The 16447-nt window shown below is 41.0% G+C and overlaps 1 protein-coding gene across 1 annotated transcript in view; it reads right to left on the reverse strand.

Moving 5' to 3' along the window:
- RAB31 (RAB31, member RAS oncogene family) overlaps window positions 1-16447 on the reverse strand; it is a 64105-nt gene that overhangs the window by 11269 nt on the left and 36389 nt on the right. The window contains exons 4-6 of the mRNA XM_084283236.1: window positions 10940-11011; window positions 9016-9122; window positions 3764-3873 (exon numbers count right to left, since the gene is read on the reverse strand). Of these exons, the coding sequence (XP_084139362.1) occupies window positions 3764-3873; window positions 9016-9122; window positions 10940-11011 (289 nt within the window). The remainder of the gene's footprint in view (window positions 1-3763; window positions 3874-9015; window positions 9123-10939; window positions 11012-16447) is intronic.

Raw genomic sequence — 16447 nt, forward strand, 5'->3', positions numbered from 1 at the left:
CGCTGCTAAATGTAATCAGGCTAAGTTGACTGGCTTGCCGTCTGAAATCACAGAGGTACAAGAGACAGCCAGGAGCTGCATTTGATTACGCAGCTTGGTGAAAACTCTCCAGCACAGAGGACACCCGACTTTGCTGACTCTCTTGCTAAATCTGCATCCCCAACTTTATCAGCCTAAGTATACTGCCTGCAGAGTCCCTGTCCCACCAGAGTTGCCCCACTGTCAAAAAATCAAAAGTTTTTGCAGATTCTAGTCTTTCACATCTTGTACTTTCATGTGAAGAATTAAGGATAACATATTTGTTTTGAGGCTCTGCAACTAAGACATACCTCAAAGCAGTCAAATACTCGAATCCTAAGACTTATCAGAAAAAAAAAAAAAAAAAAAACTTTTAAAAACAATGCAATATAATAACTTTATGGAGGTTACAGACAGATGACTCCATTTATAATTTTGTCAAGATTTATCTGGTTGTTAGCAAAACGATCCAGTTTCCCTTTTATTTTCCACTTTCTCTTTATCATTACATGGAGTAATTTTTTCCCATTATACTATTTCACTCCATTCACAGTATTTCCCCTGCAAAAGAGACAGCTGTTATCCACTTTAGAAAGCTGAAATGGTTATGCTCAAACAGCCTTGGAAATATAATATGTAAGCCAGCAGAAGGTAACTTTTCAGATAAATTAAAATGTAGTCTACCCTTTCTGTTTGCCGCATCTATTTTGGGAAGGCTTTTAATGGAGAAATTCTCCACACGTGTTGGAATCTCCTCTTCAATGCAGACTGCAAAGCAGACAATACATTAAGGTAGTATACCTACAAGAGCCGCTGTACACAGTAGCTGCTGCCTCTGCTCTGGGGCTGGGGAGCTGCACCATGCCCTTCTACAGAAGCACAGTGAGAAGGGCACAATCTCTCAGGCAGCATGAAAGCAAACCCAAAGCAGCAGCAAGACCTACAGGACACCACATGAATGAAACTGTCAACAGGGTTGGAGCCCCACAGAGGGGCTTCAAACGCAGAAAAGGCAGAAATGTTGCCATGCAACTTGGTCCAAAGATAGGCTATTTTTGAAGTCGCAGCCTGCTCACTGGAGCCCTAAATACAAAGACTGAAGTGGTATAACACATCAGAAAGATATCCCTTTACTCTGTCATAATCATGCTAATTCATTTCTCCTGCTAGCTAAGCGTTTTTCACTTGGTTTTCACTGTATTTCTGTGAGCACATACTACCAAATCTCTCCTTTCTCTCCTCTGAGTACTTGATAAAGTCACGAGTACATCCACTGAGACCTAATATTTCTATATATAGAAATAATTGCCTGTGGTATTAAGTGCACTTGCCTGCTTATCTAGTTCATACGAAATTCAATTTAGCTGATTTTCCTCATCTAATATACCCATTATTAGGGGCAGTTCATGCTGCCAGCTGCAGCGCTGCCTATCAAAAATGGAAACTAATTATCTAATTACGTGGCAAGGATGAGTTCCTCCGCTAGAACATTCACAACCATCAGAGACAGGCAAGGAATAAACTATCACAAGGAAGAACCGGTTCCTCCAGACAGCCATGTTACACATTTGCCCTTTTTCAAAGGACGTAACAGAAAGGTAGACGTATTCTAGGAAAATCAGTTCTCATTGACAATTTCAAATACAACCCATGCAAGCCCAGCAATACTTGAACAGGCAAAACATAATAGATAATACCAGCTGATTTATGAATACATGAAGGGAAATAAAATAAAATAAAGACCTTAGAGAAATAAAGGTGAGGTTGAGCTGGCCTCCTATTGACTAGTCTCCTAGGCCTCTGCACCCCCAAAAACAGGATTCAGGGAGAGGAGGAACCACTAGTGATGAAAGAGGATCAAGTCATGGAGCTTTTAAGAACTCTCAACCCCTACAAGCCTGAGGGTGCACAGGGAAAGAGACCCTATGTCACTGCAAAGCTGATCTTTATGATCTCTATCATATCTGAAAGGTTTGAGACATTGAGGGAGGTCCCCTATGACTGAAGAAAGGCAAATATTACATCTGTCTTCCAAAAGGGCAAGAATAATAAGCCTGGGGTCTACAGGCTGGTCGGCCTCGCTCTGCTTCCTGGAAAAAACATGGAACAAATCCTCTTAGAAGCTGCTTCCGAGCACATGAAAGTAAAGGACATGAACATAAACATGAACAGGACCACTCAGCATGGACTTAACAAGGGTAAACCATACCTGACAAGCCTTATTGCCCTAAATGACGAAATCTTGCTGGATCTGTGATGAGGGGAGAGAACTAGATGTCACCCTACCTTGACTTCAGCAAGGCTTTCAACATTTTCTCCTACAGCATCCTGATATACCCAAGTCAGGCTTTTATAGTCTAGATAGGTAGACTATTAGCTGTGTGAAAATTTGGCTGGATCATCAGACTTAAAGGCCACTGGTTAACAGCATGCATCTACCTGTAAGCCAGCTACAAGTGGAGTGCTTCAGGTACCTTGCTTAACATCTTTTATTGGTGACCTGAAGGAGAAAAAATACACACCTACTCCAAGCCTCAAATTCAAAGGTGCAGTCAATATACTAGAGGGCAGGGCTGCTGTTCAGAAGGCATTAGGCTAGAAGGAGGAGTGAGACAACAGGAGCATTATGTGATTCAGAAAGGACAAATGCCAAGTCCTTCATGGGGAAAGGAAGAGCCCCTGGCTACAAGACAGCCTGGGGACTGGCAGCCCAGGGAGAAGCTCTGCCACAAAGGACCTGTGGGCAGCAAGTTGAGCACAAGCCAGCAGTGCTCCCTGGCAGCAAAGGTGGCCAACAGCATCCAGAGTCATACCAACAACACTTAAGCCAGTAGGATCAAGTGAAGTGTTTAGCTCCCCCTAGATAGTGTAACGCCTGCTGAGTAATGCTTCCAGTTCGGGGCACCACAACCTAAGAAAAATGTTGGCAAACTGGTGTGGCAGTGGCCAAGAATTGAACCAGGGGAGGTTCTGACTTGATATGGGGTGTGGTGGACGGAGAGGGCCATGCCACTGTGAAGACTATTTAAGTACTGAATTTGGCTGCCCAGACAGGTTGTGGGACATCTACCCTTGGGCCCAGCTGGAAAAAGGCCTGAGCAACCTGGTCTGAACTCACTAGCAAGTCTGTTTTGAGGGACAAGTTGGACTGAAGGTCTCCTGAGGCCTCTTTCAGCCCACAGGGTCCTGCAATTCCCCCCACTCTTAGCCAGAGACTCAAAGTGGAATTCATAGGACACAAACTGAACCAGACATTTTTTCTGATCCTTGTAAGGAACGTCAACTTCATCTTGTTAAAAGACTTAGAGAGATTATTTATTTATTTATTTGTTTGTTTGTTTGTTTTAATGGATTCCACTGCAATGACTGTTTTCTACTTGTTGTAGCCCTCCAGGCATATTTCTCAACATTTATGTTTTTATCAGCATGATGATAAGATCAGCAGCGTCTCCTCTACAACAGACTTGGTCTGAAACATAAGATATGACCCAGTTTGGGATTTAGACACAGATTTAGAAGGAATAGGCCTACCCTGTATCTACTATGTTTTGCTCTAGCACATTCAAAGTCACTCTTAGCTTACATCTGCATAAAAAGCAGCCACACTACTGGCCTAATGAATTTCTTGATGTCCTTGGGAAAGAAGACTTTAGACCCGAAGCAGACAACCATTTCCAGAAGCCCTCTAAACAATCACCATTTAAAATAAATAAGTAAAATCTTGTTTATAATATAATTTACTTACTTATTCCTTGAAAGAGTTCTTCAATGTTAACAGCATTCTTTGCACTGGTTTCAACAACAATTGCACCTATAGATTCTGCGTATTCTTTGGCATCCTTGATAGGAACCTCCCTATAAGAAAATTGACAAATAAATGAAAGCAGTTTTTCAAAAAAGAATTTAGTTTAAAAAATAGCTTCTTTGTTGTAATTGCTCAAATCTTTATCTCAGAATGATTAATATGTGTTGATAAACCATGTGATTCCTGCTTCCACCCTGGCCCACATGGATACAGCAGAGTAACTCAAGAAAGACTGATCCAAGATACAAAAGACCATTGTGGACTTCACAAAATAATTTGTATCAAAAGGCCCTGGGTTTTGCTTGTTTTTTGAATGTGTCACGTAGTAATATTTGGAAGGTAACCAGATCTAGAACATACATGTTTATTCAAATTAACCCTTTTGATCATGTACTCGATTTCCTTCAAGAAGAACTCCTTTCAGTGAGTTCTTAAAAACAAGATAATCACAACAGTACTGTGGGTTAAAGTGTACCAAATATCTCCAGGGACAGCTACTGCCCATCATCCTCTGAAATAGCTTCATTTTCATGTTCTTTTTTCTTCTTTCTCAAACACATAAAATGACATGATTGCGATACACGTTTCAGGTGGTCATAGATGCCTGCCTTGACAGAAATATACTTAAAAACAACGTTGCAGCTAAATACTGTCAGTTCAGTACAACCACACACATTAAATAAATCTGAAGCTTCCTGCAGCGCAACACTGGAACATTAAACACAGCCTAATCAGAAAAGCATTAGTATGCTCGTCCTCCCTGCAAAAGAAGTCATCTTTTTCTTTTGTCATTTAGTCACACTCAACATATCCGTATTTCACCAATGACCGATTTACAGATTTGTTGACCTGCTGTTGAATGCATGCCTTGAAAGAAGTGAGATAAATTAAATGACAACCCCATTTATTTGTCTTTTAAATGTGACCTTAGTAAGAAAAGCATTAAAACACTAACAAAAGACCTACAGCTCTGCTGATGCAGCCAGCAGCAGTACTGTCCTTACCATGTATTCAGACAACATAGCGTATGACTACTGTGGAAGAAAACAATAAGAGCATCGCATATCTAAGAGTTTGTAATGTGAAGGAAAGTAAGGCAGGCTCTGAAAAGAAATATGAAAGCCATTGACTCCAAGCTCATTGGCAAGAACAAATCTGAGAGTACCAGATTCGCTGGGGGAATAAAACCAATCTGTGCCATGTCACCAAAGTGATGCCATCCTAAAATCACATGTCCTCATTTCGTAGCCAGGGCTTCATGTGTGAAACATTGGTAAATGCAGTTCACAACATGCAAAATAACTGCTTCAGACACAAAGCAAGTCCCACGCTGATGTTGCATCTGCCTGAGCCAGGTGGCTACGCTGATCCCGGCTGTGCCTGCCATTATCTGTAACCCCTGCTCTTCCTGAATTTGAGCAACATCTCAGAAAGAGAAACTGAATGCTAACATGTGAACACATGCTGAAGTACCAAGCCACCAATGTTACTTTTATTTCCAGTTGTTCAGTATTTCAACTGCTGTGTTTTGTATGGCTTTACTGTTGCATGTTGCACAGAATTTGCTTCAACACTTTCACCCCACAGCTGTGAAGTACTAATCCAGAGATTCCTCGTACAATTTCTTCCTATTACCAGTGTCTCGGACTTTAACAGGAGGTATCTCAGTGGGAGCACAACAGTGTAATTTCCCAGTTAGTTTATGGAGGTATATTATTTTAAATAATTCAGGTCTGCTGCTCATGGGAAAAATCTAAAGAGGCAGAATAATTTCCTGATTTATTACAAATGGTTTCCAAAAAATTAGACTGCAATTACAGTATCTGGAGCTTGCTTCTACTACTTGCTTCTTTTTATTACATGTCTTTCTAATGAAGAAGGCACTGTGAAAGCAGCTTTCTCCTTGCTAACTGTGAAACTGCACCTTGGCCTTTATCATGAAAGGTATTGCTATCTGTGGATGGCCATGGAGATAAAAAAAAAAAAAAAAAAAAAAAGTAAAAAAGAAAATTAACTACATAACATAATATTCAAACCACAGTAAAGCAGACATTTCAGAGCATAGGGTTATGTAATGCAGGCTTGCTGTAACTTAGATAAGAAAGCAAACTTCAGCATTCCAGGAAAAGATAAAACAGCAGCACACAAGAATATTCCAAGGAAGCATCTCAAAACTTCTGAGCCCTCTCTGATGACATTTCTAAAGGAAGCCTATAAACTCCCACAGCACATGGCAGTAAATATCTCCCTCCAGTGCTGCTGGAACTGAAAACTCCACTTGATGTACATGTGCATAGCCTGAATGTCAGTCCAAAAGAAAAAGCAGAAATGATCAAACTCTAAGCCAATAAGTGAATAAACATTAAGATGGGTGAAGAACCACCATCATAGTGTTGAGAAAGCTGAGAAAGTTCCAGGCCTACAGGGAAAGTTAGAAGAATACCCATTTTGAAATTTATCAATTATTTCATTTTATGCTTTCCAAAGCGTTCTGTTGATTCAATCGCCATTGAGATTTTCTGAATAGTTACTGAAATAAATAAGTATTCTAGATGGATAGAGGAAAGACCTGAGCAGGAAATTTTGATGGATTCTCTAACCAAGGACCTGGCACTTTCCAGTGAACATGATATGTTAAGAAGGTGCACCATATTTTTAGAGAAGTAATCACTACTCAGTTGCTGTTATGACTATTACTTCTTTATTGCTCATATATATATATATATATATATAGGACATTTACAACTTTTTCATATTTATATCTCAGCTTCTGCCTTTGAAACTACTTTTTAATGACCTGTCAGAAGGACAGGACACATATCAGTAGGAAAAGGTTATTACTTAAAAATATGCCAAACATTCAGCAGTATTATAGTCAACAGCATTATAACAAAGATGGGGATTTATACTAAATAAAACTGCCTGTCTAGCAGTAGAAAATCCTTCAAAGTGAAGAAGAAATTTACTTCCACAAAGCACCAAGAACTGCTGATAGCCTATTAACAACACTGTGAAAAGCAGCATGACTACTGTGTGTCCCAAATCCATCTGGCAGATCAAACACAGTTTTTAGATACTAAATGAGGAGGGTAACATGGCCAATGATTATGAAAAATCGTGCCAGCCTTTTGCCAGAGGAAAAGAATCAGTTCCTACTGCTTCCATTCATACCTCCTTATATTGCCTCCTACTTTCATAGAGATGGCAGAATTAAATCAACTGGGACCTGGTCAGCCAGTCCTCTATTGCTTCCATTCATGTAGGTTTTCAAAGCAGCTGTCTCTCTAATTCCCAACAAAATATCTGCCAGAAGTTCTACAAAACCAAACAGAGATGCCAAAAAAGCATACAAACAGCAGCTTGCTTTTGTGTGCTCACATTGTTTTATTTTTAAATTCTCCGTGCCCAAACACATATGCATTTCTACTCATTGAAGACAGTGTGATAAATTGGTGACACATTCCACCTATAATCATTTTTACTGAAGACACTTTTAAGACATAAAGCAGACAGAGAATACATACAGATACATGTGTTGCAGAAACAATCAGATTTCTGGAAAAACTGAGAAAATAAAGTGTACGATACAGTCTGCTCTCTATTTGTCCACCAAAAATCTCTTTAAATTCACATTGCTGGATGACTTTACAAAGAGAAAAGGCTGAGAGGATGCAGAAAGAATAATTGAAGAGGAAAAAAATTCTCAAAGCTTCTCATAAGTATGTGGGGGAGGGCAACAAAATGACTAAGAGATATTAGTTCATTGAAGACAATGAGCACTATGCAAACACTAGGATATTTTGTGCATGGAAGAGCTGCACTGGCCAAACAGGAGCAAGAAATGGATGATCAGCAATCAGTAGACGTAACGTCTGAGTAAACGTGGTGGGTAACGTGGCAGGAAAAGCACAGTCACTCACTGAGGAACCACGGTATTCTCACAACACGTCTATAGTGCAAGCTTTTCTTCATGTCCCTACATTAACACGTCTCCAGTAGAACACATTTGAAAGCTTGCAGCCACAGCAAATGCTACCAGAAGGGAGGGGGAGGAGAGGCTATAGATTCATTTGCAATTAGTGCCATTTTTGACAATCTCCAAATTTATTATCCTTGATTTAATCGGGCAAATGTATTGCTCAGAACATTTAAGCAATAAATTTGAAGTGACTCTCAGGGCAACTGAAAGCTCAGATTCCTGCCAGCTGATTTTAGCTTATATTTTTTCTGAACATCCTTTCCTCTTGTTTCTGCTTCAAATTTGGAGACCTTTAATATTTCATAGTACAGGACTCAGTTTCACCATGCTGACAAACATATCACTTCATCATGTAGGAAATACCAACGTATTGTGTCCCCCATTCTTAGAAAACCAGGAGTCCCCAGTGTCAGGGCTTGTTCAGGTTTTACAGAAAGCTGTGACTCAGTTTTGTTTTGGTTTAGGACTGACTGAGGAGCGAGAAAAAAAAATTACACAGGCTCAACCCTTATATATTCCTTGAGTCATTAAACACTGCATCACTTACTTCAAGACACACATGTGCTTCAGAGTTCTAGTGAACCTGGGTCAAAATAATGACTATAAAACAACGGGGATGTATCTGAACAACCATGACAGTCTTTGACGTCCGTAAAAGAGAGCCAAATATAGCCATGGAGCTGAAGCAAGAAATAATAGTCATGGACTGACACAAAGGTTTCACTGTTGTGCAACAGAATGTGCTTCCACTCCCCAAAAGGATAAATGCAAACCCAAAATACAGCTAACAAGCAAAAGAGTGAATCTAGCTTCGCTCTCATCCCAAACAACATAATCTCAGCAGATTCTGCCTTCCCCTCACTCTCCCAAAACGTTCTTGCTCCACACAGGTGACAAGTCTTACCTGAAGGTCATGCTCGAAAAAAAATACACACACAAAAAAAACCCACACACTTTCTACATCCCATATGAGACAGTTTCAGTTGTTGCAAAGCATAAAGCACAAGTTCTCAAAATTACTCTGAATAAAGTTACTCTACCTCAGGCCCATCCTTCTAGCTGAGTTTTTCATTGCTGGGTTTGCTCATACCATAACATATTCCGCATTTTTAACATGATTGGAAGACAAAAGTAAAGCAAATTGGTTACTAGAAGGAAGAAAACGCAATCAAAGTCACTGCAATCAAAGCAACAGGAAAAATGGATGCATTACCTGATATCAGAAAGATCACATTTGTTTCCAGCGATGGCCATTACAATGTTTTCAGGACCATGTTCTTTTAGTTCTTTCACCCATTTCTTCAAAGTATGAAATGAATCCTAAATCAGAGAGATGATAAATAAGCTAAAAGCGTAGTTGCCATTGATGTTTCTATTTGATTTTTTTTGTTTTTGTTTTTTTTTCAAGTCAGAGGAGCACAGCTTTGACAGTACTAATGTAATAGTTTCATAGACCTCAAGTCCAAAAGAAGATTGATGGATCTATGCAATCCACTTTCCAAACTACATCATAAGACTGCCCCAAATTTTCACTATTGTGAAACTTGTTCACTATTTTTAAATTTCTTTATTTTCAAGCATAGAATCATAGAATCATAGAATATCCTGAGTTGGAAGGGACCCTTAAGGATCATCAAGTCCAACTCTTGACACCGCACAGGTCTACCCAAAAGTTCAGACCATGTGACTAAGTGCACAGTCCAATCTCTTCTTAAATTCAGACAGCAGCACTGAATGTTTCTCTTAAATATTCACTGACGAAGAAACTGCCACAGCTCTTCTTTTAAGTTTATTTAGCAACTGATTTCCTTCATTTTTCACATGAGCTTCATTTGTCTCATTTCAGCTTTTGCCTAAGGGATTATCTCAGTCACTCTCATATTTTCAGCAATGTCCAGAAGAGTTTTCAATGACCCCTCTCTCTCCTTCTCACACACACAGCCACACTCCTGTATTTCCAAATTTGTGACCTGGTAAACCTCAGTTTACTCATTAGTAAATGAAAGAGACAGGTGACAATTCATCTGGCTTTTCCCCTCCAAGTACAAAATTCAAATACTTTTTGATGATACCTATCTTTTAATAGCAAATTTTCTACTTGTGCACACTACTGAATTAATAGGATTAAAATCACTTTTATTCCTAGAAAAATTCATTTTACTACATTAACTTTAACATCTCCAAAGAGGGAGCACTGTCAGTCATTTGGGAAAAAACACCCATTCTACTCTAATGGTCAACTCTGTGAATTTTAGGCATCAAAAAGTGAAATACACATCTCCTACTTTCCCCTCTATTTTGTGAGTTGTTCCACATCAGTTTGGAAAAAGGATGGCAAAACCAAGTTCTATTCTTACAACTCATTGCAAGATCAACTAACAGACATTTAAATTACAAATAACCATCAGTTCAGTATAATTCACTCATTCTCATCTTTTCTTGGCAAATTAGCAAAGGAGAATAGCACCACTGTGCTATAGTGGCCACCATCCGCTGCCACAGATCGTTACACTAATGCACTGGAGAACCAACTCAGCCTTGTCAACTTAGCAATAAATAATTCAATTTGCAAGATAGGAATAAAATGCAAGTGAACTGTTATGTCCATCCATCCATTAATGTCTCCTCTAACTTGGCTTTATCAGTAGGGGGCTTCTTTCAAAAACAGGAGAAAGGAATTCAGCTAGAGCCTCCAACCTCCTCTGGCTAAGAAATGAGGAAGAGCAGTTCAGCATCTGAAAATACAATTTTCATTCCAAATGAATAATGTTGAGCCAAAGGTCAGAGACTTATTTCACTACTGGTTTCAAAGTTAAGCAGCTATGGAAGACTTCAGTCCTTCAATGCAAACACGAGATTATATGTTTACTTAAAAATAATTGGTTTTAAATCAGTAACGTGTAAACGACAGAATTTCTGTCCAGTTGACAAAGCAGCCAGCTGTTTTTTTTTGCAGTAAAATTCATTTCCACCAGCTCTGGGTGGCCTTGCTGAGCAGGGGGATCGGACCAGATGACCTCCGGAGGTGCTGCAAACCTCAGCCCCGCTGAAGCTACAGCTGAAGCTGTAGGTTTTGCATCAAACCTGGGCCCGAGTAGAGCACTTACCATAGGCAGAAAGCATGCAGAAAGCCTTACCTGCTTGGTGATGTCATAAACTATCACAGCTGCTGCTGACCCTCTGTAGTACATCGGGGCCAAGGAGTGAAACTGTTAAAACACAATGCCACACCAAAAAAATAAATAAATCGTGAATAAAACATCATTTGTCCCCTAGAGACCAGGCCTCGGTGGTGGTTGTGGGCCTCCAAATTTCCTTAAATCCCCATGAAACAATGAAAATGGAGTCCTCCCTCTTTTCTCCTGCTGCTCTTCATCCTGCTGGACATAGTGGTCAGCACTATGGGCTCTCTGCAGCTTTTGCATTACAGTGCAAGGACTCCGAGGAGTTCTGACATGAAATTCCCTGACATTTGGAAGCCTCACCTGACAACATATATACCCCTTACACTGGCAAGCACCAAGGTTTTGCTCTGTAGTTTTTAACAGACTGAATTCAGCTTGGGGGTGAGGTTTGTAATAACACTGCAAATCACTCTAAATTAACTTGTCAGAAAACCATGAACACCTGTCATGTTTAGTTATCCTATCCTGTAACAGTTTGAAAAACACGGGTTCTTGCCATTTAAGTTACTCTTCAGCTCGTTTCAAGTCAAACATCCTTTTAAGAAAAAACAACACAATAAATATGTTCAATATAACAACAGCTTGCCAATGAGCAGCACAGTTTTCACAATTTACCATGACTAAGCACCTGATTTAGAATTGCATCTTATAATTACACAGAGAGAGGAAGTCGAGAAGCCTTTTTGCTGATTCACCTAAAGCTATTCTTAAGCAAACCAAAAATAATCTGCCTTGGAAAATACGCTTAGCCTCACTGCACTCATGGAGCCATTTTGCAGATTTTCACGCGTGAAGAAAGTCACCTGTAAAAGCTTTGTACAAAACTGCAGCTAATAGCTGAAGATGGGTCCTGAACCAACTGTGTTATTAGGGCAGGGCATGAATTTCAATGCCTGGTGAAACCTTTGTAGAGGCCCATGTGTCACACCGCAAGCCCCTGCAGTCTCATGGGACACATCTTTGCCTGGAAACTGTACGTCCAGGCAAAGCATTTACACCTAGGCAGCCCAGGAATGTTTCATGCCATTTCCTATGCAACACAGAAAGTGAGTTATTCATAAGAATACGAGGCCATGTGCCAGTGTGTAAGCTGTTCATCCAGTTCAAGGTCAGTGCTTGCCGGCACCAACGGGGAGGATGCACACGCAGTAAGCGTGACAGATGGCCAAGAGCTGAAGTGCTTTGGGGAGGGATGCAGGTGGAACAGCTCATTAATAGGAGAAAACAGCAGGAAGGGGGATGAGGGAAGGAGAGAGGAATCAGCCGAGCAGCCAGGTCTGCAGAAAAGGGATCAGCCAAGATCCTGAGGGAGTCGGGTAGATGCGTGTCTGCCAGGCTTTCAGACTGCGGCCTTATTGCATGTTTAATGCTGTAAATGCTTTTCAGCATTTTTAGCCCTCCAGATCACTACAGAAACCTCCAGTGTGTTGTGTTAAAGTACCCTGAAAATCAGGGAGCTTAAGTGAGGAGGGCAGTCTGACCTTTCACCGTGGATATGCACCCCTCCCAGTCTGTAAACTTCTGAGGAAAAAAATTACATATCCCCTACACATACTGGTTTGGTTTTAATCTAGATGACAAGGCATTCATGAATTTACAAAAAGCTCCCAGATAACAGTAATCACACTTCACAGGAGCCATGCAGTTAAGCTCACATGCTTTGGATTCCTCCAGCACTGGCCCAGAAAGCACACTGGAAAGCTGTGCCACTTCTTGCGAATGGCAGCCCTTTTTCTTTCGACCAGGTGATGAGAACACTTACTGCAATAACCTTTCCCTGAACAACACTGCCAGTGTTAATGCCAAAATTAAAAACTGTGCAGAAAAGTAGGCATTTTCCACTGGATCCTGGACAAGTACGTTTTAATGAAACCAGGAGGCAACCTACCAATATTTTGGTAGGATTAATTTTGAGCTGGGTTCCCAAACCAGCTTGTTGTGCATTGGGTAAAACACAAGCTCAGCCAGAAGGAAGGAGTGGGAAAGCATGGTGGAGAAAAATGAGGAAGGGCAGGACCACTAGATGCCAGATTGATAGTGGTTGTTCAGACCACACTCAGGTAGCTATATACTTGCAAAATAACTTTGTGCACATCTCTCTGCAGGTACAGCCTAGTTCTGCAATCACTTTAATTTTTTTCCTTTTATTTTTTTTTTCCCCTTTATAATGAAAGCCATAATCATTATAAATCAGTGAAGGTAAAATGCAAAAACAAAGAAACCCTCTTTCAAAACATTTTGGAGATTAATTAATCACTTCAACAGCATGTCACATTCCATTAACAGCAACACCAGACTCAGCCAGCTGACCCTGTCCTTGTGTCAGGAAACACAAAGTGGCACACAGAGGCGCAGCACGCAGGAGGAATGCGGTTCCTCTGCTGTTTAAGACAAAGTAATCCTTTCAAATATTCCAGTTCCTTGCAAGCTTGTGAAGAGGGAGGGCAAGACCACAGCAAGGGAGACTCAGAAAGGCAACTGCCTTTGAAAGGCACTGAGCTTCAGTATAGATGTTGATAACATGTAAGTGTGACCTTCCTGCCCTGTAGTGCTGAAAATCTATTTACTCGCTCAGCTGGCGGGACAGTTATTTCCCCTTCCATTATTTTACTGTAATATCTTGGCTATAAGGCATTTTAAGAAAACATTTCATTCACATTTGAGCATTTTGAGCATGCAACTTCAACTTCTTTTTTTTTTTAATATCGTGATAGATTTCATCCAGCGCGTACATTTAATGACCAAAATGGGATTACAGTGCATCTTAATGCAATTTCCTAAGGTCTGTAAGGAAAGAAATATCGTAAAATTTTTTAACAACAAAAAGTGCACTAGTAATAACTACCATCAATTATCACAGCACAGAATACTTATCAAACAAAACCAAAATTAAATCCCCTTTTTCATCTCTTTCATATAATCCAATAACAAACATCATGATATACTAAGTCCCAGTCATAAGAAATCATTGTTGTCCATGAGAAAACAGAAAAATAATCTTTGTAGCACCAAATAAATCAATGGGCATCAAAAAATTGTAACTCAAAATAACTTTAATAAAGTAATAATAGACTCTCTTAACAAATGTGTTTTATCAGCGTGGATTTTCACAGGCCACAAACAAACCGGTAGAAATATACAAATAACTACATTTATTAAATGCCTTCTCCCCCTCCCCCTTTTCTTTCTCTTTTTTGTAATTCCACTGCCCAAAAGCAAAGCTGCCTTGAATATTTTTCTGGCCTAATTACCTGGAAAAAAAGAGTCATGCAAAATTAAAGGGATATATAATGCTAATGTGCATATTTTTCACCTGCCAAGGACCAAATGTGGGACAGAAACCCGAAACAAGTATCACACAGAAAAGCAGCTCACCGAGTTAAATCTCATGGGATTACCTTCTGTATTAGAAAAGTACAGTGTCTATAACCTCGATTTTATAGCTCAGTATTTCTGTATCCAGAAATTCCCAAGAAGATTAGGAGAAACAGGAGCAGTTCAAGACTTGGCATGAAGACAGCTCTGCTTCTTAAGGGCTACCTGAAGGCTGGGTAGGCAGCCACAGCTCTGCCCTATGCATCTTCCCCTTTGATAGCCCATTCCCCCTTCACTGCCACCCCAAACTTAATGAGGAGTCAGCCCCTATGTAACCTACAAACAGGAGCAGCCAAACAGTGAGAGAATCACAGAATCATTGAGGTTGGAAGAGACCTTCAAGACCATCTGGTCCAACCATCACTCTGTTACCAATGTCACCCACTAAACCATGTCCCCAAGCACCACGTCCAACCTTTCCTTGAACATCCCCAGAGACAGTGACTCCACCACCTCCCTGGGCAACCCGTCCCAGTGCCTGACTGCTCTTTCTGAGGAGAAATGGCTCCTCATTTCCAACCTGAACCTCCCCTGGCACAACTTGAAGCCCTTCCCTCTTGTCCTATCAGTAGTTACTTGTGAGATGAGGCTGACGCCCAGCTCCCCACACCTTACCTTCAGGTAGCTGTAGAGAGCAATGAGGTCTCCCCTGAGCCTTCTCTTCCCCAGACTAAACAACCCCAGTTCCTTCAGCCGCTTCTTACAGGACTTGTGCTCCAGACCACTCACCAGCTTAATAGCCCTTCTCTGGACACACTCCAGCACCTCGGTGTCCTTCTTGTACTGAGGGGCCCAAAGCTGAACACAGCACTCGAGTTGCAGCCTCACCAGAGCAGAGTACAGGGGGACGATCACCTCCTGGTCCTGATACAGGCCAGGATCTACCAGCTCCCCCTGTCAGAAATAACCACATCACTTAACCTCTTTCAAAAGTTGACCAAGATACAACATAAAGTCATTCACTGTTTTTCCACGCTGCTCCTACAAGGATGATATCATTTTGGCAATTACCAGAATTCTGACTTCCTAGCTTGAATAACTAAAATTTAAGCATCAGTGCTTGTCTTTAGCTGAAAGATCGATACAGAACAGTCTGTTAGCTTTTGCTTTGCCAGTCTGGCAAACCAGGCTCTTTTGGTCAGAAGATAAGGTAAGGGCAAGAAGGCAGGATCTAACAGCCTGCCACCTGGTGTCCCTTCTGGGCACTGAGAATACCTTCTGTCTCTGTAATGTGTAAAGCATCGTGAGCAGCTCACCCAGTACGGAAATTCAGAAGTCCTGTACCTCTCATGCAGCAGCCACAAAAACCATGCCGTTTTGTGCAGAGCCTTAAGGTAGCAGGCAGGGAATACCAACCCATGTCCACCATTAGCCTGCTTTGCTTTTGTAGGGTTTGGTTTCAACCTGTAAGGCTGAGGCCACCACCCCATCCAACGCAACAGTTAAGTTTCAGGGGCATACCACCTTTCATTTAAACAGCTACATCCAGGCTAAAAGGGCCATTCAAAATATAAACAAGGAACATATTTTACCATACCAAAGAACAAAACTAATGACCTGCGTAGCTTCATGCAGTCTCAATGACTCTTTCACACAAATGTTTGAAAACTGGCTTCAGAGCACACTCCTCTACCCACGTGTTCCCTTCGCACTTGTGGCTTGCCATTGCTGCCTCTAAGGAAGAGGTTGTGAGGCCACACGTGACTTATGAAATTTCCTTTCCCGTTTTTCTCTCAGAATCTGACTAAAGACAGCACAACCCTCTCAGCTGTACAGCCCCATGCCACTGAGGACAAATCCACTCTTAAGTGGTGCAAATGCAAGTTCAGCATAACCCAGAGCTGCTCTGGTTGATCCCAGGAGCATTTGGGTATTTTGCAAGCCATCTGCCATCTTAGATCTGGCCATCTTGCTGAAGTCAACAGAAGCTTCACCCATGCAAAGGGCAGAAAAATAGAAGCAATCAGCTATTAAGGAATTCGCCATTTATTTAGAAGCTCATCAACTTTTTTTGTGGAAGTTCCTTTGCTTTCCATTTCCCATGTATCCTGTCACTGAAGGGTATCCTTGGTTTTAGGTAACACC

This window comes from Netta rufina, assembly GCF_964035555.1.
Source record: "Netta rufina genome assembly, chromosome: 2".
Taxonomy (NCBI): domain Eukaryota; kingdom Metazoa; phylum Chordata; class Aves; order Anseriformes; family Anatidae; genus Netta; species Netta rufina.